Source organism: Strigops habroptila, chromosome 1 (genome assembly GCF_004027225.2).
Source record: "Strigops habroptila isolate Jane chromosome 1, bStrHab1.2.pri, whole genome shotgun sequence".
In the NCBI taxonomy this organism is placed as follows: Eukaryota; Metazoa; Chordata; class Aves; order Psittaciformes; family Psittacidae; genus Strigops; species Strigops habroptila.
The window spans coordinates 97716388-97738757 of NC_044277.2; the positions used below are offsets into that span (position 1 = coordinate 97716388).

Here is a 22370-nt window from a genome sequence, read left to right on the forward strand (position 1 = left end):
ACTCTCTGGGTTGCCTTAGCTGTAAAGCCTGCTCTGGTCTCTTGTAACTGGCATGTTGCTAATAGTTAAAGCTCTGAAAGCTCTTCAGCCTGTGTCCAAGAGCACTTCCCCTAAGACCACGTTGCTGACAGCTAGCCTCAATCCTTCTTTTCTAATTGGCATTTTGGCATCTCCTAGGAGTACTGCTTAATTCTCTTCCTGCTAAGCTCCTTTTCTTCCTTCCTCTCAGACGGTTTGGTTCCTAGCTCTGCTCCTGCAGGTCCTCTCTGACCAGCAGCCGCTCACGGCTGGTGCCTGACATCTGTTCAGTTGCTGTTCGCTGTCCACTTGCATTTTTGAGCCTTTCTTCCGTTAGGCAAAACCCAATCATCTGATCAAATTGCCTATAGGCTCATAACAAATTCTTGATGTGCGGTGTCTGTTTCCTCTTCTGAGCAGGTACAGTGCTGGAAATCTTTCTAAAGCCAGTTGCTAATGTTTATTTTCCTTTTATTTCTCTATTTTTCTAATGAGCTTGCTTTCTTTCCAATTTCTAGCTGGATACAGTGCCTTGGCTGAAGCGTTGCACATGCTGGAATTGCCCAACCCGCTGATGTGTTCCGGGATGGCAGCTAGGTGACGACAATTGAGGATGACCCTGACTGAAAAGCTGCGTGAGAGGATATCGCGGGCGTTCTACAACCACGGGCTGTTGTGTGCTTCCTACCCCATCCTCATCATCCTCTTTACTGGTCTCTGTATTCTGGCCTGCTGGTAAGTCATGCAAGAGGACTTGTCGTCACAGAGGTCTGCTGCTTTGTGGGGTTTTAATAGCAATGCCATGAATGTACTTGGGTTTCCCTGTCCAGTGAGCTATCCCAGAAGCTCTTCTGTATTTTTTATTATTGTTTTTTAAATGTAATAGATTTTTGTCATATCTTTCAGTGGCACAAAAGAAAAGACAGAGATGAAGTATCTTCATGTGGTTTAATAAGTAAATATTAAAAACTAATTGAATAAGTGAAGTAAAGCAATAAATAAAATAAAAGGAATCCCTGAACACCTGGTGGTGGACTCCAAACCCATGAATTAAAAATGGGGAGAAGGAAAGTTGATCTTTCTCTCACACTTGCCTATTCTGTTCTCCCTTCAGCTGGTACTCTTCTTTCTCAGCCCTTGCATTGGCACGTGCGTGTTGTGTGTTCTTGTAAACTCTCTGCTCTCCTTATGGACTCTTAATTTGGATACGAGTTGCAACTGAATATAATTTCATTCTCGGAAATGTTACATGGGCCTCCTAATTGTCTCCAATGAGGCAATATTACTACTGGAGTTGAGAAAACTTTTGTGCTCAGATTTGTGGATAGACACATGCATATACACGTTCTGTTTTCAGGTTTTTAATTCTAAGTATCTTTGGTCAAAAGAAACCCTATGTGATGATCTACTTTTCTTTTATAAAAGCTCCCCCTATGTTTGTACAGATACAGATGTACATTTTTCTTCGAGCACTGCTGAGGATAGGACAGACTTCATCCACATCTACAGTTAAAAGATTACCTATGAATTGAGGTGTTTCCACCGAGTCCCTGAGGCTTCAAGCCAGCTTGTCTCTGGCAGATTAGCTACTGGTAATTGTGTATTTGTGAAAGTATTTCAGGATTCTCCAGTAATTGGTTACCTTTAGGCTGCAGAAATTTGTCCAAAACACCATCAGGTGTAAAGTGATTAGTTTTATGTTTTCTTTAATGAGTTTCAGTAACTCATTAGAAAAGCAAATAATGGCCTGAGGAGAGACCAGGTTTTAAAAACACGGTGACAGTTTCTTTCCCGAAAAGGTTGTCAAGCACGGGAACAGGCTGCCCAGGGAAGTGGTGGAGTCACCGTCCCTGGAGGGATTTAAAAGACCTGTAGATGTGGTACACAGGAACATTTAGTGGTGGGCTTGCTGTGCTGGGTTAATGGTTGGACTCTTAAGGGAGCTTAAGGGTCTTTTCCAATCCAAACGATCCTGTGATTCTCTGGCGCCTTTTGAGAGCAGCAAAAAAAATTGAAGTGTGGTGAAAGCGCTCCCTCTTTAGAAGTGATTTTTGGGACTATTGCAGTTCCAGTTCTGAGCTGCTCTGTATGAGCTGGTGTTTACCAGGTATTAATTCTGGCTTGAGAAGTAGCATTACTAACTGGGTCAAAACTATTCCAGAGTGCAGTACCTTCTGCACTGGAGCATTTCAGTGTGGTAAGGCTGAACTCTGACAGGAGAATAGCGTACAGGACACTCCAAGATATTTACTGGAAGTTTAGTTTTGGGTTGAGGTCTTCAAGTTTCTTAGTTTGAGCCTGAGGTCTGACTTCTTCATGGTTGACCTTGATGATGGGGTGGACTGCACCTTCAGCAAGTTTGCAGATGATACAAACTTCATATATCATGAACTAGAAAGTGAAAAACTGGATAAGTGGCTGATACACCAGATGCCTGCATGGGCAGAGAGGAACCTCATTAAATGTGACACAAGGAAATGTAGAAGGAAGAATAACCCCAGGCATCTGTGCAGTCTGGGAGCCAGTGCTCTGGAAAACAGCTTTGCAGGACATGTGCAGAGGTCGTGGTGGACACCAAGAGGAATGCAGGCCAGCTGTGTGCCCTGGGGGCAGAGGTGGCCCACAGTGTCCTGGGCTGCATTAGGGAGGAGGTTGCAGAAGGTCAAGGGAGGCGATCCTTCCCTTCCACACAGCACCAGTTAGGCCCCACCTGGAGTGCTGGGTCCGGTGCTGGGCTTCCTGTTAAAAGGACATGGTATTAGGTGAGAAGTCTGGCAGAGGGCCGTGAAGATGATGAAGGGGCCGCAGCATCTCTTCCATGAGGAAAGACTGAGAGAGCTCTGTTCAGCCTAGAGAAGAAAAGGTGCAGGGAAAATGATCACCATGTATAAATATATGAAAAGAGGGTGTAAAGGGAATGGGTACCCAGTGACAGGACATGATGAAATAGGCACAAGCTGAAACACGCGAGTTTCTTATACTGGTGGAGGCCACTGATGAGGGGTGTTGCTCAGGGGTCAGTGTCGGGACTGGCGCTGTTCAACACCTTTGTCAGTGACATGGACAGTGGGATCAAGCACCCTCAGCAAGTTTGCTGACGACACTGAGCTGTGTGCTGCTGTGAACACGCTGGAGGGAAGGAATCCATCCAGAGGGACCTGGACAGGCTGCAGAGGTGGGACAGTGCAAACCTCATGGAGTTCAACAAGGCCAAGTGCAAGGTCCTGCACCTGGGTCAGGGCAACCCCAAGCACAAACACAGGCTGGGGGAGACTGGATTGAGAGCAGCCCTGAGGAGAAGGACTTGGGGGTGTTGGTCAATGAGAACCTCACCATGACCCAGCTTCAGTGTGCGCTTGATCCCAGAAACCAACCGTGTCCTGGGCTGCATCACCAGCAGCGTCATGGTCTTTAAGGTCCCTTCGGTGATTCTATGAAATGCCCACCAGATGACATAGCTCCAGGACTCCATCTTAGGGAGAGTTAGTGTATTAATTTTCCCAAGTAATTGCTCCCATGCTTTTGAAGTTTCCTGCCTCACCCCACAGATAGCCAGTAGTCATTAAGATAACTGTTAATTTCTTCTGTATTCCTGTTATTTCATACCATTTTATATATTCAGGCATCCTGATTGAAAAAGAAAATACTGTCCTTTCATTGGCCTTGGTACCCTGCCCCCACAAAACCTATAAAATTCTACTTTATCTGATGAAAAGACTTGTTCAGAAGGAGCTAAAGGGAGCTGTGGCATAGCCGCCTCCTGGGGAAGCTTCCTCTTGGCTGGAGGAGCTCACTGACAGCCACAAAGGATCACATCTGCATTTTTCCCTGCAGTCATATCATGAGGACTCTGAGTAATGGTCTTTGGCACCGATTTACTGCTGGAGTTTAATTTGTGCTCTTCAGAAGTATTCCAGATTCTTAGGACAGATCTTACTGATTTATCTCAGCCACTCACTGCAAAATGAGTGAGAAATGTGCTGAAATTTGGAGAAAAAAGAAGGTGGAAAAAAAAATCTAGGCCCAGCTTCGAGGTGGAAGCTCATTTTTAGGCAATGTTTCTGTCCAACAGGATTGGTTAGAGACCTTCAGTACTGTTTGCGTAGTAGTGCCGATTAGTGTCTGAAGCATGGAGCAATTAAGTAGTAGGAACTACAGGTCTTTATAACAAGAAAAGAAGAAACACAGGTGATCTGGTGGTTTCATGCTGACTTTTATCAACAGAGAAGGAGCTAATGGCATCCCGATGTTGCTGATGTTAGTCCCTGTCCTGGAAGAATCGAATGGAAAAAAGGAGAAGGTGGTAGAGCAAAAAGGAAGCATTCTGTATTTTTCAGCCTTAAGCATGGTTAATAAAGACATTGTATTGTTCCGGTGAGCAGTAGATCTTGTATCCTGACTTCTTGAAAGGGAGAGAGGTGAAACAGTTTTCTTCTTCTGTGCCTGCATGCACCCAACATCAAGGAGAGCTTGTAAAATTCTGCTGCAGAAGACATTAACTCAGTTGTTCTCGTTTTCCTCACCCTCACCTCAGTAAAAGTTGTCCATCTCTGTGTTCAGATAACACTTTTAAAGCTGAAATAAAGCACATGGGCCATGATTTGTCCTGCATCGGTCTTGGTTCTCAGTCAGTGTGACAACAATTAACATGCAGGTGTTTCTCCTGTTCCGAAAGGTCAGGTGTCAAGGATCAGGTCACACAGTGACCACACTGTAGTGTCTGCTGCAGGTTGGTTGAATGCATTCTCTCTTCAACCTTGGAAGTATTTTGTGTAGACGCTGTTTTTAATGTCACCTGTAGACAGGACATTGCTTATCTGTTAATTAATATTCAAAGCAAAAATTCCTATGACTCATTCTTACTCTGTAGTCTTATTCAAAGTCTCAAAATTCAAGTTAGTTCTCACTTCAGAAGGGAGCGGTTTCTGCTGAACGACCTATTTTTGGACATGTTACTTCTTGCTTTACTATATATCCCTTGGTAGGTGACATTCATTTTCATCACCCCACTTAAATGGGTTTGCATTAAGATCTGGATTTTTCTTCCCTGGTAGAATGAGAGTGCCACTTAAGATAATCTGACACAAGAGTAGTTCCTCCTCCCCAGCTCAGAGAAGAACAGATGACACCTATAAATCTGGTAATCAGGGTAAATTTGAAATTCCTGTGTAGTTCTGAAGAACAGTTTTTAGCTAAAGTAAGAATTTAAAATGAACCAGTTGTCTCTGTGAAGCAGATTTAGGAGAATGAAGCAGGGTGAGCCTTTGCAGGTGTTCATTAGTTGACTGAAGCACTAGGTTCTCCTCCTAAAGGATTATGGAACTGGCTGGAAGCAGAGCCCACAGAGTGTGTGCGTGCACACACATATTTCTTTCTAAAAGAACATTTCACTATCTTACAGGTTTGTACTGTCTTGTGTGAGAACCAGAGGAGCCAGTTGCTGTCAGACTCTTTGTGTTCCAAATCCACAGAGAATAGAGTCTCCTGTGGGACCGTGTGATGAAACTAGAAGCAAGTTCTCTGTAACAAGACCTCTCTTCTGCTTCACAGAAAAAGGGAAGCAGGCAGCACAGAGCGAGGGGAATCTTCACTTCTGCAGTGCAGATTTTTGAGAGCCCTGTCAGGAGGAAACAGGGAAAAGCAAACATTTATTCAGAAATAGGTTTTGTTTATGCACTTACCAGGGCTAAAAAGGGAACCGTTGCTGCCGAATATCCGGCCTTCCCTACCCTCTGGTAAGACCCTTTATCAAATTTCCTATTTCTCATTAGCAATGGGTTTTCAGGTTGTTCTGTCTTTGCGGTAGTTTAGGCTGGAAACAGGCTAAAAGCTTGTTCTGCAGTGTGCAAAATGGAGGTGGTAGCTATTTTAAGGCAATATATCACCACCTTCCCTGTTACCTAAGACCTGGCAGCTCTCTCCATCATATTCACCAGCTGAAGAGTATTCTGGCATGGTGGTGATCTCTGCTTTGATTCTGAGGAGGAGGAATATGCAATTGTAGGGTTTGCAGCTCTGTTGAGTTGCCAGCTGCCTCGGGCTGACCTGGCAGTTCTCCATCTTGGCCCTCTAAGCTGTCTTGAAAATATGTAAAGTAGTTGGATGAACATTTTTTGCTTGAACCTGCCTCATGCTTGGTAACTAAAACACACTCTTCCTTGAATTCAGCAATACCAACCTGTAGATGGTCTGTTTTCCCATTATTTTGGATTTGCAGAAGGGTTTCAGGGTGCATGGCAACATGAGCATCTAAAAAGAAGCTTTCTCAAAACCGAAACCTCTTTGGAGCTTTCCTGTCATCTGGTTTAGGTCCTACTTTTCTTCCCTCCTTTCTCTGTGCTTTCCATACTGGTGTTATCTCTTTCCCTCACTGTCAAAAAAAATCTCTAACAAAGAGAAATGAGAGGAGAATCAAACCAAAGTGCTAGAAATGATAGATTGGTTTGGGTTGGAGGGCACCTTGGAGAAATCACTTCCCTGAAACTCGTTTGGAACAGTTCTTGCCTTTGGTGGAAAGCGCACGTAGAAGCGACCTAGGCTTGTTGCATCTCGCAATCCTTGCAGCGTTTGGTGTCTGTGGGAAGCCAGGATGCTTCTGACACCTTACAGCAGCTCTGGTTTGGTGTTTTTAAGTATCTTTTTACTTGAAAATACTCTAACGGTGATGTCTGAAACAGTTGGTCTGGTGAATTTTGCTCTATCACTGGATGGTTCTTTCTCACTCTGTCTTTTTTTTATCTCTACTGTCAGTCTGTCTCAGGTATCACTGACAAGATCAGGTGCTGTCACATGCTTCTATAACATTAAAAAAATTCAAGAACTAATGTCTTAGCATCTTACTGAAATAAAAAGTGTAATCCAGAACACATACTTTGTGTGTTCTTCCACCAGACATTCTCAAAAACTTTCATCAACATGAACCTTCAAATATCAGTGATATAAGTAAATATATGTCCCTGCCTCCCTTGTGGGGACGTAAATATATGTTGTAGTTGGCTCAAGGTGAGGAAGCTTTTGAAAAGAGTCCCAATAGTAGGTCTCGTTCCTGAGCTTTGCTGCAATGAGCAGCCATGAGCAATCTGTGCTGTCTAGATCATGTTGCAATAAGGACTACAGGAGCTAAAGATAGTTGCTGAAAATGGGGATTATAAAAAAAGCTGGAACTTTATTTTTCTGTGCTGGACAATCTGCTAGGCAGCCCTGTTTCTGATAGGTGTACATCAGTGTCTTCTAATGCCACAGCTGCTCTAGTCTCAGTAAAGTACTGTAGAATAGAACCCTAGAATGGTTTGGGTTGGAAGGGACCTTAAAGCTCATCCCACGGGCAGGGACACCTTCCACTACACCAAGTTGCTCCAAGCCCCGTCCAGCCTGGCCTTGAACCCTGCCAGGGATGGGGCAGCAACAGCTTCTCTGGGCAACCTGTGCCAGCGCCTCACCACCCTCACAGGGAAAAACTTCTTCCTCAGATCTCATCTAAATCTCCCCTTATTTGAAATTTGAAGGCAGTATCACCAAAGAGCAAGAAAGCTCTTGCTCTTGCTGAAGGTGATAACCTGTGAGAGTAGAGCCATGACTGAAAAGTCTTAGCACTGTCCTTAGCAGTGATGAGTATTAGAATTAGGACTTGTTAGCTTATAGGGAAATGAAAATAATTCCATGATCTTTGTCAACACAGCTTTTGTTGGCTGAGCAGACTGGAAGTGTAGAGGAAGCTGAAGGAGCCCATCAGTGTGAGCTGCAGAAAACTTTCGACTGGGTAGAGAAAATCTAATGCTGTTTCGTGTCACCCTCTTCTTTGCCTGCTGTGGGGATGGATGAAAAAGATGTATTGGAGGGAGAATATAGATCCTTTACTAAAGCATAAATCCTGTTCCATAGTCACAATTTAATCAAATTGCAGGTAAACAGTGAAGTTAATTTAGATGTCAACAGATGTACCCTGACCACATACCTGAAGAGAATGGTGGAATATGGGAGTTGTGGTTGCCTCGGTCTGCCAGCGGCTGCAGCAGGATATAGTCCTCAGCAACACACTGACAGCTCTAGATGTTATATTTTTTTCTTTCTATCAGAAATTTGTCTTTTGTTCTTCCCCTCATTTTATTGCCCTTGAGTCTTCCAAGGAATGCCATTTACTCTTTCTCCCATTGCATTTGCATGTACTTTCAGATTTTTTGGACAAGTTTGAAAATCCTAACATAATAAAACCCAACAAAACAATAACTAAAACCCTTGGTCATTCAGAAATAGCCATTCAGGAGCTGGTAGTTGCTGTGTGCTGTATTTCAGGAGGTGGTTTGCACTGCAGGATGGGAGTTCATTTCTTCCCTTCTACAGAAAATTAAACTATTTTAACAACAGAAAAAATAGATACTGAATTCTTGTCTAACCTTCCCATTAGCTGCCACCCGGCAGCCTGAAGGTAGTGAGGCCCTGGCACAGGTTGCCCAGAGAAGCTGTGGCTGCCCCATCCCTGGCAGTGTTCAAGGCCAGGCTGGACGGGGCTTGGAGCAACCTGGTCTAGTGGAAGGTGTCCCTGCCTGTGGCAGGGGCTTGGAACTGGATGAGCTTTAAGGTCCCTTCCAACCCAAACCATTCTGGGATTCTCTAATTTTCCCTTAGATTTATGGACGCAGTCGTCAACATCAAAATCATTTAGTGGAAAAAATCCTTCTTCCTCAGTCACCTGTTCGATTCATTCTGGTTTGTTTATTACATACACTTGCTGTTACTATTTTAATTTATGTCTCAGCCTCAGTCAGACGCAGGCTGATTGCTGAACCTCCCCCAGGCCTTTGTTTTCAGCAGATCATTTTTGACAAGCAGGTGCTCTGTGTTGTTTAAAAGGACTAAAACTATTGCTGTGAGAGAAAAGAGGTAGCGCTGGACCTCCAGCTTGTGGCTCCTGTTGGGCATTTTCTTTTCAGATGTGTTATGACCAGATTTTATTACTCCTTTTTCTCTTCCCTCCCACTGCACAATGAAATGATAATAATTAGGTGGTGTGTTTTTGTCAGACTAATAAAATAGCAAATCCAACAAGCTTTGCTTCCTATTTCATCGTTCTTTTCCAGCCATTTGTTATTTAGTCCGAAGCCTTGGCTTCAGCTTTTGCTTGTCCCTTCCATGGCCTTTGGTAATCCAAGCTAATCCCTAACAAAATGCGCAGAGTATTGCATGAAAACAGTTCCAATGCCTTTATATTTATTCTGGCAATATTGCAAGAAAAGCTCAGCTATAAACAGGAAAATATGTCAGAAATTTAAGACTGGATAGATTGTCATGCATCAGACAGCACGAAGAAGTTACATTCTCTGGTTCATCCTGGTGCTGACCATTCCAGCTTCTTGGTCGCTGTCATCTGTAACAGCAGTCTTGCTTTTTCCACCAGTTCAGTTCTTGTACAGTTTTAGCCGCCTCGGGTTTGAGAACCTCTGAGAACACTATTCTGAACTCCCTGAAACCTCAGTTTCTCAACTTACAAATAGTTTGATGTCTTTGTTGTGGGGTAGCTGCTACAATTGCCTGAAGATTGTAGTAGTAAAGGAGCAAGAAGAGACATACATTGTAGCTGTTTTGGTGTCTCATTGCTACTATTCAAAATGCTTTGAGCACCAATGAAGCTAATGACAGATATTGGAAATAGCTTAAATCTTAAGGAGGAAAATTTGGTGATTAGTATAGAGTTTGGGTCAGGAAAGCAGCCAGCTACATGAGATGAAAGTCTCATTTTCGTGTGGGCTATGGAATAGTAGAGACACGGCTGTGCTGAAAGTTCTTAGCACTGCTAGCTTTCAGGTGAGGTCTTGTAAGAACTTCAGTTCTTTTTCTCCAAGGACTTTTAGTTATCCCTTTCCAATGGAGAAAGACCAATTTTCTCTTGTGTTAGGGAAACACGTTGGAGAGTTCCGATGAGAACTAAAGCCCTCTTGTATTGCAGCTGTGTCTCCTGTCCTGCAGAGGTTGGCTTATGCTGGAGTGGGCTCATTTTTTTGAGCTCTTCTGTCTAAAAGCCTCATTAAAAAAACCCAAAACAAAACACCACAATGTTTCTTGCTTACATCTTAACCATAGTTACCCGTTGCTGAAGCTGCCACTGCCTGGAACAGGACCTGTGGAGTACAGCACGCCCGTGAAAGATTACTCTGCGCCCTCTCCCAACGCAGGTCTGCAGCAAGGGGACCTTGGCGAGCGTCCTGACTGGGTGAGTCCTGCATTGAGGGGGTTGGGGTGTGTGTGGAGTCAATGATATGGTAGAACATCCCTCATGAGTTACCTGCACTTTACAGTATCAATGGAAAATACTTCTGGTGATGTGTTGCTTTGTGTAACTGCTCAGCTTAGGCTGTATTTGTTTTGTATCAGTGGTGTTGTATCAGAAAAATTGAAAAATTGAAGAGTTAAAAGCTCCGAAATGCTCTGTAAGAGCCCATTTTCCAAGGATAACTTTATCTGAGGCAAGTAGCACACTTTTAAAAGCATTATTAGGTTTTAAATAAGTTTAATGATGGGTTCTGGGATAACAGGTGCCAATTTCCTGACATCTTATAAAGGCACACAGTTTCCCTAGAGCAGCAGGACAAACCTCCTGCTGACCCTGCTTCCCATTCCCTCCCATGGCCTCCTCCAAAGGACGAGAGTAAGATTTGGTCAGCATTTACTACTGTGACTGTCTGTGGAGATGCTACCAGTAATTACAATGGTGGTTTTGGTGGTGTCAGGCTCTCTCTGAAGGATCTGGATTTTGTCTGTCTGGCCTGGAGGTGGGAAACAGACTGTCCAGCTCCTCAGCTCTTGCATCTTTCTCTACTTTGGCTTTAAAAATATTGCATCTAGCACAGTTTTTTTCCTGATAGGATAGGTAGTTTAGGCTTCACCTCCCGGGCACAGGCTATTTTCTTAAGGTCACAGTCAAGAGTTTTTAATTTGAAATCGAATTTAGGCAGCCAAAGACTCTGTCTGTGGAGCTAATTACTACACTGTGGTGTAGGGAGTGTAGAGATGCTTGAAGGACCTGGTGAACTGAGTATGATCTAAAAGTGGGGTTTGTTTTTATTTTTAGTTGGCTGGTACATATCATTCAGGTAAATGAGAATTATATCCTTATGTTAAGGGTCAAGAGCTAACTTTTCTTTTGTATGAGCAAACTGGAACCCTGAAGCTTTCCAAGAAGGCTGGCAACCTGGTCCAGGAAACCAGGGAACAATTTGAAAAGCATTCTTTGTAATCTGCATTTTTCTTTTTCATTCTGGTGTCTCTCTTAAGTAGAAGTTAGCTGTTGGTTTAATGCTTTTGATGCCTCCAGCTCTCTACTCTCTCCATGTGTGCTTTTCTCACTGTGATTGAAATTATTTGCTGCCTTCTGCACTTGCTGGTACCTCTGAGAGCTTTTTGCAGTGTGCTGTTAACTCAGGCTGCTGCTGGCTGATTAAATCTTCCCTATGGTTCTATAATTCTGCTTTGTTACCTAGTTCAGCTAATAGAACACAAAAGCTCTGTCTGCCACAGCATGTCAGGACTGCAGTCCCCAGAGCTGGGTCAGCAGCCTGGGCACAGACACCAGGAGGCTTTAAATGGCACATGGCCGAGTCACCACAGGCTGGGGGAACCGCAGCCTTGTGAGAGGCATCTGTGAGAGGCAGTGAGTCCCTGCTCCTGCCTTTCATTCCAGTACCAAATTCAGCAGGAGCTTGGAGCTTCTGCCTCACAAAGAAGCGCAATAGACCGATGCCAAAATGGCCAGTGGCATTATGCCTTTTTGAGAAACAGACTCCTTTTGTTCTTGCTAGGTTCCTACTGTCATGTTTCACCTCTAATTTGGGAAAGGAAAATACAGTCTGGCAAACCCCTTCCTGAAAGGTTGCCAAGCTGCGGTCTAATTCTGCTAAGCAGCTTCCCACTCACCGTATGTTTTCATTCTCCCTCTGGTTTTCCCCACAGTATGTCGGTGCTCCGGTGGCCTACATCCAGCAGATCTTTGTGAAAGCTACTGTGTCCCCATGGCAGAAGAACTTCCTTGCTGTCGATGTATTTCGTTCACCCCTCTCCCGCGTCTTCCAGCTAGTGGAGGAGATTAGAAACCATGCCCTGAGAGACAGGTAATTACTGTTCATTACAGGTTGTGTAAAAGGCAGACTGACCTTCTACACAGCGGGCTTACACACCCATCTTCTCAATTACTGCCTTGTAGTTCTGATTATTAGCTTTGAATTTGTAAGATTCTCAAAATTAAAAGAAAATGAGAGGTCCCTGCGAATAGGTGACATTATATTCATGCTGCATGTAGGGCAGTTTATCATAGAGTCATAGAATCCTAGAATGGTTTGGGTTGGAAGGGACCTTAAATCTCCCCTCTTTCAGCTTAAAGACATTCTCCCTTGTCCCGTGTTTAGCTTTTTTGCTGGAGAAGTTGCCTGTCCTCTAGTCACTGGTAATTGTCAGGAACCTTCCAGTTGGAGTCCTGGCAGAGAGGTCTGAAGGGGGCTGCCAAGGCTATACATGTTACAAAAGGTAGCAGCATCATGTGATCCCTTCGTAAGCATACAAACTTTGTATTAAGGCAAGTTCATTTAACCCCACTTATGCCTATTGTGAAACTCTTCTTCATTTCTTGAATTCTTCTCCATAGGCTGGAGCACCTCTGCTATGGAGACAGGCTGAGAGAGCTGGGCTTGTTCAGCCTGGAGAAGAGATGGCTCTGGGAAGACCTTAGAGCAACTTCCAGTGCCTAAAGGGACCAACAAGAAATCTGGAGAGGGGCTTTTGACAAGGGCAGGTAGGGACAGGATGAGGGAATGGCTTTAAACTGACAGAGGGGAGATTTAGCTGAGATGTGAGGCAGAAGTTCTTCCCTGTGAGGGTGGTGAGGCCCTGGCACAGGTTGCTCAGAGAAGCTGTGGCTGCCGCATCCCTGGCAGTTAAGTAGTTCAAGGCCAGGCTGGACGGGGCTTAGAGCAACCTGCTCTAGTGGAAGGTTTCTCTGCCCGTGGCAGGGGGTTGGAACTGGATGAGCTTTAAGGTCCCTTCCTAAAATGGCCAAACCATTCTAGGATTATAGACTTTCACATGGTCAGGGACCTTCTCCTGACTTTTCACTTTGGCTCTGTTTAAGACCAGTTTAAACATGCTTTATTTTGTCCTGACACAGTCTTTGTACAACAATAGCTTTTCTCTGTTCCAGATATGTACAGGGAGAACTCATACCCCCAACCCCAAATCCTCATTTGTTAAGCTAAACTTATGAGACTCTGAGCTTACTCCAGTAAGCTGTCTCTCTATTCAGGTTGTCACACTGGTTGCTCCTTTTGGCACTGTTTTTAACATATCATTCTTGATAATGGGAGTTAGAATTGTACACGGTATTCTCAGAGAAGTCTCATTTGTGTGTTATTTTCCATGGAAAAGCCTTTCCTGAAATACAAGGCTGCAGGTCCCTTTTTCATGGCCAGTCACATCACTTTTACACATTATAAAGTGATTGATTAACATCTCCATGTCCCTCTCTTGTCATTTCCAGCTAATGAGCTGGAAGGTTAGAGCAGAAGCTCTTTTTAGTCCCCAAGTGCTCTTTGTATTGTTAATAGAAATGGGATTAAGTTTATTCCAGCCCTTATGTGATCCATTTCAGATATTTTGTTCTTTTTCTGTATTAACAGGGTTTCTTTATTTGCTGTTATTGGCAGATGACCCTGTATCTTCTTCCAAGATTATTAAGAAAAATACATAATAATCCTGGTTCTCTGAACTGCCTGTGAGAAATTCCATGTTGTTTTGCTCAATACTGGTGGTTCCCCTTTCAGCAGCTCCATGACCAGTTTCCTGTTAACCTGGTTCTTTACCGCATCACCATTTTTGTGCTAATTTTTGTGTCTTCTTGTAAACCAAAGCATTTTTTGTGTCGTGCTGCATCAAAAACTTTGTTGGGGCTCAGGTAGATGAAAGCTCCTGTGCTTTCCCCATCCAACAAGACAGGCATTTCTAGAAGAGGGTGCTCAGAGTAGTCTGGCATGTTCTCTCTTGGTAAACCAAGAAGCATTTCCTACACATTAAATTGCCTCTAGGGTTTTTTTTTAAATAGTTTTCCTTTGAGTTCTAAGTCTTCATCTGTGGTGAAGTTCCCACTGGGTTTAATTCTAAGGACAGAAGGGCTCCCCTACTTGTCAGTCTATATTCAGTGAGAGTGATGGTGCTATGAACAGGCCAAGCGTGGTGACAAATGGGGAGATTAGAGTCTGATCATCTCCCAGCTTTTCAGCCAGGAGCTTTCTTCATTCTTCGTCCCATAACTCACACGGGTAGGGAAGATTTATTGCTTGTTCATACTTCATTGGCAGCATCCTTCATTGCCTCATTTTTTAGAGTGGCCACTTCACTACTCTATCTGATGATTTGTCCTTTTTCCTTTAAACCTGCCCTTGCAAGCTAGGTACCTGCTCTCTGTGTGGTAATCTTTTAGAAATGCCATTTACAGTGTCAAACACGGAGCTCTTCCCCACCAGCTCACGAAGCCTTGGTGCTGACATTCTTCCTGTGTTTCCACCTAATCTCCTCCTTTATCACGTGTGTCACTTTAGATAGTAATCTGTATATAGTTGCCAATTACCAATTGCCAAGGTAGAAGCAACTTGCTCCCAGGACGCGTGTTGTCTTGTCATTATCTCTCCTTGGTGCTGCCCTTGATAAACACTGATGCATTACGGAAGCAAAATTAATCTTCCATGGCCACCAGAGCACTTAGACCTAAACCTTGGGAAAGAGCTCCCATTTTGGTGATGGACTCGAATATTTCAGGAAACATCTAACTTCGATATAAATTCTGAAATCATCTCAGAAGGCGTTATGCAGTTCCTTGTGGTCAGTCCTTGTGGTCAGGTGCTTTTGTCAGTATCAAAGTTAAGTGCAGCTCATTTTCTTAATGTTAAAAAAGGCATTCCTTTGTACTGAAGTACAGAAGAAGCTGAAGATTACTGACAAGAAGATAGGAAACACAAGATGATTATATTTTCGTCAGCTGTAAGCTTGCTGAAACTTCGAGCACTCATCATTTGGAAAAAGTCAAAAGCAACATGAAATTTATAGTTTGCTCCAAGGTCATGTTCTTTGGTATCACTCTGCATCCGCGGTATACTGGTAGGGACACTGGCTGTGTGCATTCGCTTCACAAATATGAGTGTACACAGGCTTATCTGCTGTATAAACTGTTATCACCTGCAGTCCTGCTTCCAGCTCTGGGGCCCCCAACATAAGAAGGAGCTGGAGCTGTTGGAGCGAGCCCAGAGGAGGCCACAAAGATGCTCCAAGGGCTGGAGCACCTCTGCTCTGGAGACAGGCTGAGAGAGCTGGGCTTGTTCAGCCTGGAGAAGAGAAGGCTCCTGGGACACCTTAGAGCAGCTTCCAGTGCCTAAAGGCGTCGACAAGAAAGCTGGAGAGGGGCTTTTGACAAGGGCAGGCAGGGACAGGACAAGGGGAATGGCTTTAAACTGACAGAGGGGAGATTTAGATGAGATCTGAGGCAGAAGTTCTTCCCTGTGAGGGTGGTGAGGCCCTGGCACAGGTTGCCCAGAGAAGCTGTGGCTGCCCCATCCCTGGCAGTGTTCAAGGCCAGGTTGGACGGGGCTTGGAGCAACCTGGTCTAGTGGAAGGTGTCCCTGCCCATGGCAGGGGGTTGGAACTGGATGAGTTTTAACATCCCTTCCAACCCAAACCATTCAGTATTCTATGATCACTGTTACATTTCAGAATTTGCTAAAGCTGAGCTACAAAACAGTAACTGTCTTACTCTTTCTGGAGCTGTTATCAGAGGCATCACTGTGTCAGTTCCTTGAAATTATCTTTCAGAAATCTTATATTCTTATAAACACAGTATTTTCGAGCATATTTTCTAGTATTTTCTTTTGTCAGCTGTGACTTTTCAAAGTATCTTGCCATATAGTGACAGGATACAGATTCTGAAGGGAGTTTTCACAAAGGAGTTACTGAAATCATCACTGTCTGGTTTCTGTGTTTGCTCTTTGTAGTCATTACAGAAAAAAACCCTTTTCTAGGGAAGGCATTTTACGGTAGGACCCCAACTGACTTCTCTTCTGGAGCCACCTTCTCTGTAATTGGCATGGCTGGAGCCGGAGAAGACTGGTCTCATTTCTTAAATTCACCTCTGTTAAATACACCCTTCCCATGCAAATCGCAGCAGCTGCCTGTATTGTGTTGAGGGAAGTGTTCTTTTTTGGACTGGCAGCCCTTCCTTGTCTAGCCAAATAGCGTGCTGACAGGTTTTGTCACCAAACCTTCACAGTCAGATCCTATTGTAAGCCCAAGTTGAGTCTTGTGTGAATTGCTAGTTGATAAGGATTATGTAATTGTCTTAAATGAACCTTGGGAACAAACACAAATTCCATTTCATACCAGTTATACCTCTATTAATTTCTGAACCTGTAAGGCATTTTCTTTTCCATGCAATGCAGAGAAATTCTGAACACATTTTGCACAGTTGCAGATATTGAATTCTTTGTACATTTTAGAGGCCTTTGTACACCTTAAATAATCCACCTGAGGAGGGTTAATAAAGATTTCTGTAAAATATCCCATTGAATATGTGGAAAGAAGCATGCAGAGGAGTTCAAGGTCTTTGAAGAAGAATTCCAGGGAGATAGCTTCTCCGTAGCCTGGAAGTGATATGGATGTGAAAACTGTGGCACCTAGTATGGCTGAAACGGGAAAGCTGTGTGGCCCAGCAGTGTGCAGAGAGCTGATAATACCAGAATCTTAGAATCCCAGAATGGTTTGGGTTGGAAGGGACCTTGAAGCTTATCCAGTTCCAACCCCCTGCCACAGGCAGGGACACCTTCCACTAGAGCAGGTTGCTCCAAGCCCCGTCCAACCTGGCCTTGAACACTGCCAGGGATGGGGCAGCCACAGCTTCTCTGGGCAACCTGTGCCAGGGCCTCACCACCCTCACAGGGAAGAACTTCTTCCTCAGATCTCATCTAAATCTCCCTTCTGTCAGTTTAAAGCCATTCCCCCTTGTCCTGTCCTTGCCTGCCCTTGTCAAAAGCCCCTCTCCAGCTTTCTTGTCAGCCTCCTTAGGCACTTGAAACTGCTCTAAGGTGTCCCAGGAGCCTTCTCTTCTCCAGGTTGAACAAGCCCAGCTCTCTCAGCCTGTCTCCGTAGCAGAGGCGCTCCAGCCCTCGGAGCATCTTCGTAGCCTCCTCTGGACTCACTCCAACAGGTCCACCTGTTGAGGGCCCCAGATAATGGGGTTTTGGAGTCTGTACACCTGTTACAGTGAGATCCTGGTCTGTGACTTGAGAGTCTTCATGCTTAGTTATGAAGAGCAAGAGCAGTAACATGGTGGTGTGGGTCCTTGAGGTGTTCAGTTCACCTTGGCAGGTTTGCCTTTTGTTTGTGAGAGTTGCAACACACATGACAGCGTCTAACTTTTGTGTGTGTTTCAGTTCTGGTGTCAAAAGCTTGGAGGAAGTTTGCCTTCAGGTAACAGATCTTCTGCCTGGCCTCAAGAAGCTACGGAATCTGCTCCCCGAACACGGCTGTCTGTTACTGTCTCCAGGGAACTTCTGGCAGAATGACCGTGAGCGATTCAATGCTGACCCAGATATCATCAAAACCATCCACCAGCATGAACCAAAGACATTACAAACATCAGCTACTCTCAAAGGTAAGATGCTGAAGTGCCAAAGAAGCTGTTGAGAAGTGCTTACAGCTTGCATTGCTGTTTTGTCCCTGGTATCTCCAACATCTTGATTGCCAATGTTACCAAATGGGGTGGCATTTTGCTACTCACAGCATCGAAACAAAGCTATGAAATAGATGTCATCTCTCATTTTATATCTGTATTTGAACTCAGCCCTGTATTTGTGGAATACAGTCTCAGTCAGACTCCTTTCTATAGATGTAAAAATAGCAGATAACTTGTCCCAGTCTTATTGTTCCTCTTACTCTGCGTATGCTCCAGCCTATCTTTGTCCTTCATGCTATTGTCCGTCAAGACTGCCGCATTGTTAGAGATAAATGAACATTCATCCTGCTCCCTCTTCTGTGTTCACTGGTAGTTGCTTGCATTTAGACCAAGTATCATAAAAGTATTTTTCTCTCTTAATTAAAAAAATCCTCTGACCATGGCTGGGATCATACACTTTAGTGGTTCCATAAAGCTAGAGGAAATGCTGTTCTTTTGGTTTTAAAGGAACTCTATAGATTCAGGAAGCCTATAATATGACATGTCTGAAAAAGGGTTGTATAACTCTAGGGTAAGTTTGTTTTAAAGGTTATTTTTTGAGCATACAGAGCATGTGCACACTGGGGCTTTGGGGCACATGGAGCCTCTCTGAGAGCTCATTCGCAAATGAGATAGAGCTCCACAATATCCTGGGAATTCCAGGCAGTGGAACAGTGGCAGTGTTCATCATTATCCCGATTTTTTAAGGTCTGCATTTTAGTGCACAAGATTAACAGAAGAGATGTTAAATAGTGTTTTGCAATGCAAAGTCTGCCTGGAACCTCTGGTTCACGTCACACACTGACATGCACAAAACCAAGTGTCCAAGATTTTCTTTGGCTGCATCCTTAAAGGAAATGCCTGTCTCCGCTGTCGAAGGACAAATTGGGTGCCCTCTTGACATGCCTTTACAGCAACACACAGAGTTTGAGGAGCAAACAGGAGGAATTAGAGGTGCATGTAGCTCATCCAGCTCACAGGGATGGCGTGGAGTGGCTCACCATCATAGAATCACAGAATGGTTTGGGTTGGAAGGGACCTTAAAACTCATCCAGTTCCAACCCCCTGCCACAGGCAGGGACACTTTTCTCTACTCCAGATTGCTCCAAGCCCCGTCCAACATGGCCTTGAACACTTCCAAGGCAATACTGGAGCACTGCTGTGGGTGGACACAGACTTTTCAGGAAGGAGAGGCTGGGAGGGTGAGGATTGTTCTTTTGTGAGTGAGCAGCAGGAACACATGGAGCTTTGCTTAGGAATGAGTGATGATCTAGTTGAGAGCTTATGGGTCAGGATTAGAGAGCAGACCTTGTCTGCTACAGACTGCCCTGCCAGGGCAGCTGAAGGCAGACAACTTTGCCACAGGAAGATTTTTCTTGTACTTAAAGGGAATTGGCCATGGTTTAATTTGTGCCTGTTGTCTCTTGTCTTGTCACTGAACACCACTAAGAAGAGATGCTCTGTCTTCTGTACTTCCCTGCATCAGGTATTTATCCATATTGGCAAGGTCTCACCAGAGCACTGAGAAATGCTTCCTATCAGGACAGTAGTTCAGCATTCTTTACAGTGAACACCTCTTGTATCCCATCTTTTTTATCTTTTTTTCACAGAATCACAGAATGATTTGTTTTTGAAGAGACCATTCATTTCAAACTCCCCTGCTATGGGCAGGGACACCTCCTACTCAACAAAGCATACTTTGTTGTCATCCTAATGTTCCATTCATACTGTGTGTTTGCAGACCTGTTGTTTGGACTCCCTGGGAAGTACAGCGGGGTGAACCTCTACAATAGGAAGCGAGTGGTATCATACACTGTCACCCTGGGTCTCCAGCGATATGATTCCAGGTAAGGAGCTTTGGCTGTGCTATTTCTATGTCAGGGATCCCTTGTTCAATTCTTGGCTAATTTGCTGTTTGCTCTGCTCTGTTTATTGATATGTTTTTCTTTAATCTCTGTTTTTTTGTGGGTTAGAGTATTTTAGGATCTTCTGAACATGCTGTGGAAAAACAGGGTGCTGGTTTTGGCAGAAAACTTGCTGTGTTGTAGGGAAGTTAAATACTATCTGTTGTCAGTTTCTCTTTAAAAAAAGTCTACATAATGCCCAAAGGTGCCAATGGAAGTTCCTTCCTTGATGGCTTCATCTGCACACAGAGCTGTCCCTGATGCAGCCAAGGCCCAGTAGGTCTGTTTTGACCCAGTTCCTGGTACAAGTCGTTTGCTTTCCAGTGTTAATTGAACTGGTACCCCTTTGGCAACGTTGGCAAAACTGGCTTGGATTGAGTGCGTCTGAGGACTAAACACTCTGCTCAGTGCTGCACAGAATTCCCCAGGGGATGCCTAGAATAGAAGTGACAGCACTGTAGTTGAAACTTGCTCTTCTGCCGCCCATGCAAGAACCCCACAGCCTCAAGGACTGTCATGTAGCACCTTTCGTCAGCCATAATTACATGAAATTCAGGGGATGTTAGAGACTACAGTGTGTTCTGTTCCCTAAGGCTGAGATTTTGGATGAGGAGCCCTTGCTTTAAACAGTTTTCATTGAATCCTAGAATCCCAGGGTGGAAGGGACCTCAAGGATCACCTGGTCCAACCCTTCTAGGCAAAGCATGACCCAGACTAGATGGCCCAGCACCCTGTCCAGCCCAGTCTTAACAGTGTCCAGTGCTGGGGAGTCACCATTTCCCCTGGGGAGATTATTACAATGGCTGATTGTTTTCACTGTGAAAAATTTTCCTCTTTTGTCCAGTTGGATTCTCTCCAGGAGTAACTTGTGCCCTCACCCCTTGTCTTTTCCATGGGACTCCTTGTAAAAAGGGAGTCTCCATGTTCTTTGTGGCCACCCTTTAAAACTGGAACGTGGTGATAAGATCTCCTCTGAGACCTGTCCACATCTTTTTTGTATAGTGGGGACCAAAACTGAACACAGTATTCCAGGGGTGCCCTGGCAAGTGCTGAGTGGGACAATGACATCTTTATCTCTGCTGGTGATACCCTTGTTGATGTTCCCAGCATCCAGCTGAGTCTTCACAGCTACCTGTTTCACAGAAATCAAGGTCTGTGGGGTTGCCACAGTACAGATGTGGCACATGTAGTTTGTGCCTCAGAGGAACAGACTCTAGGAGTCAGGCCTAGAGAGAACCACGCTTTGTAAGCCTGTGAATCTGTGGAGCTTCTTCCTACTTAATCTATACCCACTGAGCTTCTCCATGGAATGGTGTGCTGGTTGTTGGGTACAGTGTAATTGACATCCTCCTGCTCGCTTTCCATCTCAGGTTCCTCAGCAGCCTCCGCTCTCGCCTCAAGCTGCTGCATCCCAGCCCTAACTGCACACTGCGAGAGGAGAACATCGTTCACGTCCACTTCAAGGAGGAGATTGGCATTGCTGAGCTGATACCCCTCGTCACCACCTACATTATACTCTTCGCTTACATCTACTTCTCCACACGTAGGTTTGTGGGGTGGAGAGATCTGAAGGGAGAGCGAGCTAATGAGCCACCTACACACCTGCCAGCTGAATTTATGTGTGGCATCAGTGGTGCGATGGTGCCCTTTCCCTGGCTGCAGATAAGAGAGACTGCAGTCTGTGCCCTGCAGTTCTCTCCTGTGTTTCAGCAGGAAAGGTGGTGTTGAAATTGTACCCTGAACTGTCATGGAGAGAATTGATAGTCCTGTTTATCTGATTTCTGCTAATTTGTCCCTCTTAGGCAGCGTGGTGGTATTCCTTGTGATATCGTCTGAGGTGCTTTCTGTCATAGGCAGCTTTAAGTCCCATAATGACATGACATTATGTCCCATAATGTAATGACATTTTTCCAGTTTAGAGAGGCTAATTCATTGTCAGACAGATTAAATACATGTTCTGAGCTGGTGGTTTTAGACCTTAGCAAGCCACATTTAATGGTTAGATCCTTTTTTATGCCTCAACAATGCTGTACTGGAGCTCGTTTGAGCTGCAAGCTGTGCATTATCCTCTGTCCTTCCCTTGTTACAGTACCTCTTACATACTGGGAGGATCTGGGAGCTGCATTTCAGACAGTGAGACTGAATACCATTATTTCTGGGTTGCAGGGTATTGAGCTACCTGCTGAAATAAGTCAGGATGAGGATCCCTTCTTGTGTTTATAAGTTATCTTCTTTTACTTGGTAACCAAGACTTTGCATTCTTTTTTTCAGGGAAAATTGACATGGTGAAATCGAAGTGGGGTCTGGCGCTGGCAGCGGTCGTGACAGTGCTCAGCTCTCTGCTCATGTCCGTTGGGCTCTGCACGCTGTTTGGTTTGACACCTACGCTTAATGGAGGGTATGTTTCCAGCACCAGACCTCTTCCTGAAGAAGGGTAGATGGAGGTGAAATCATTTGAAAACAGCTGTTAAATGCTTAAAGATCTGGTATTTTTCATATAAGCTTATGTGATATTCTTTTACACACTCCTATGCAAAATTGTTTTCGGATGCTTTCCAGGGCTGAAGGACCATGTGTTTATCTGCTGGGCAGCAAACAGACCTGACTGGGTCCCAGTCTTCCTGGAGATGCCTTATTGCTTAGCAGTTGACTCTTTCTGCCTAAAGCAGAAGGAATTGTTGGGACAACACCTTATTTATAACTTGGTTTCCTGG

The 22370-nt window shown here is 44.5% G+C and overlaps 1 protein-coding gene across 4 annotated transcripts in view; it reads left to right on the top strand.

Moving 5' to 3' along the window:
- SCAP (SREBF chaperone) overlaps positions 1 to 22370 on the top strand; it is a 65375-nt gene that overhangs the window by 18685 nt on the left and 24320 nt on the right. For all 4 annotated transcript variants that reach the window (XM_030492821.1, XM_030492814.1, XM_030492830.1 and 1 more), the window contains exons 2-8: positions 537 to 753; positions 10096 to 10225; positions 11962 to 12119; positions 17472 to 17692; positions 19494 to 19599; positions 21027 to 21199; positions 21928 to 22054. In XM_030492821.1, coding sequence (XP_030348681.1) covers positions 632 to 753; positions 10096 to 10225; positions 11962 to 12119; positions 17472 to 17692; positions 19494 to 19599; positions 21027 to 21199; positions 21928 to 22054 — 1037 coding nt within the window. In that variant the 5' untranslated portion in view covers positions 537 to 631. The remainder of the gene's footprint in view (positions 1 to 536; positions 754 to 10095; positions 10226 to 11961; positions 12120 to 17471; positions 17693 to 19493; positions 19600 to 21026; positions 21200 to 21927; positions 22055 to 22370) is intronic.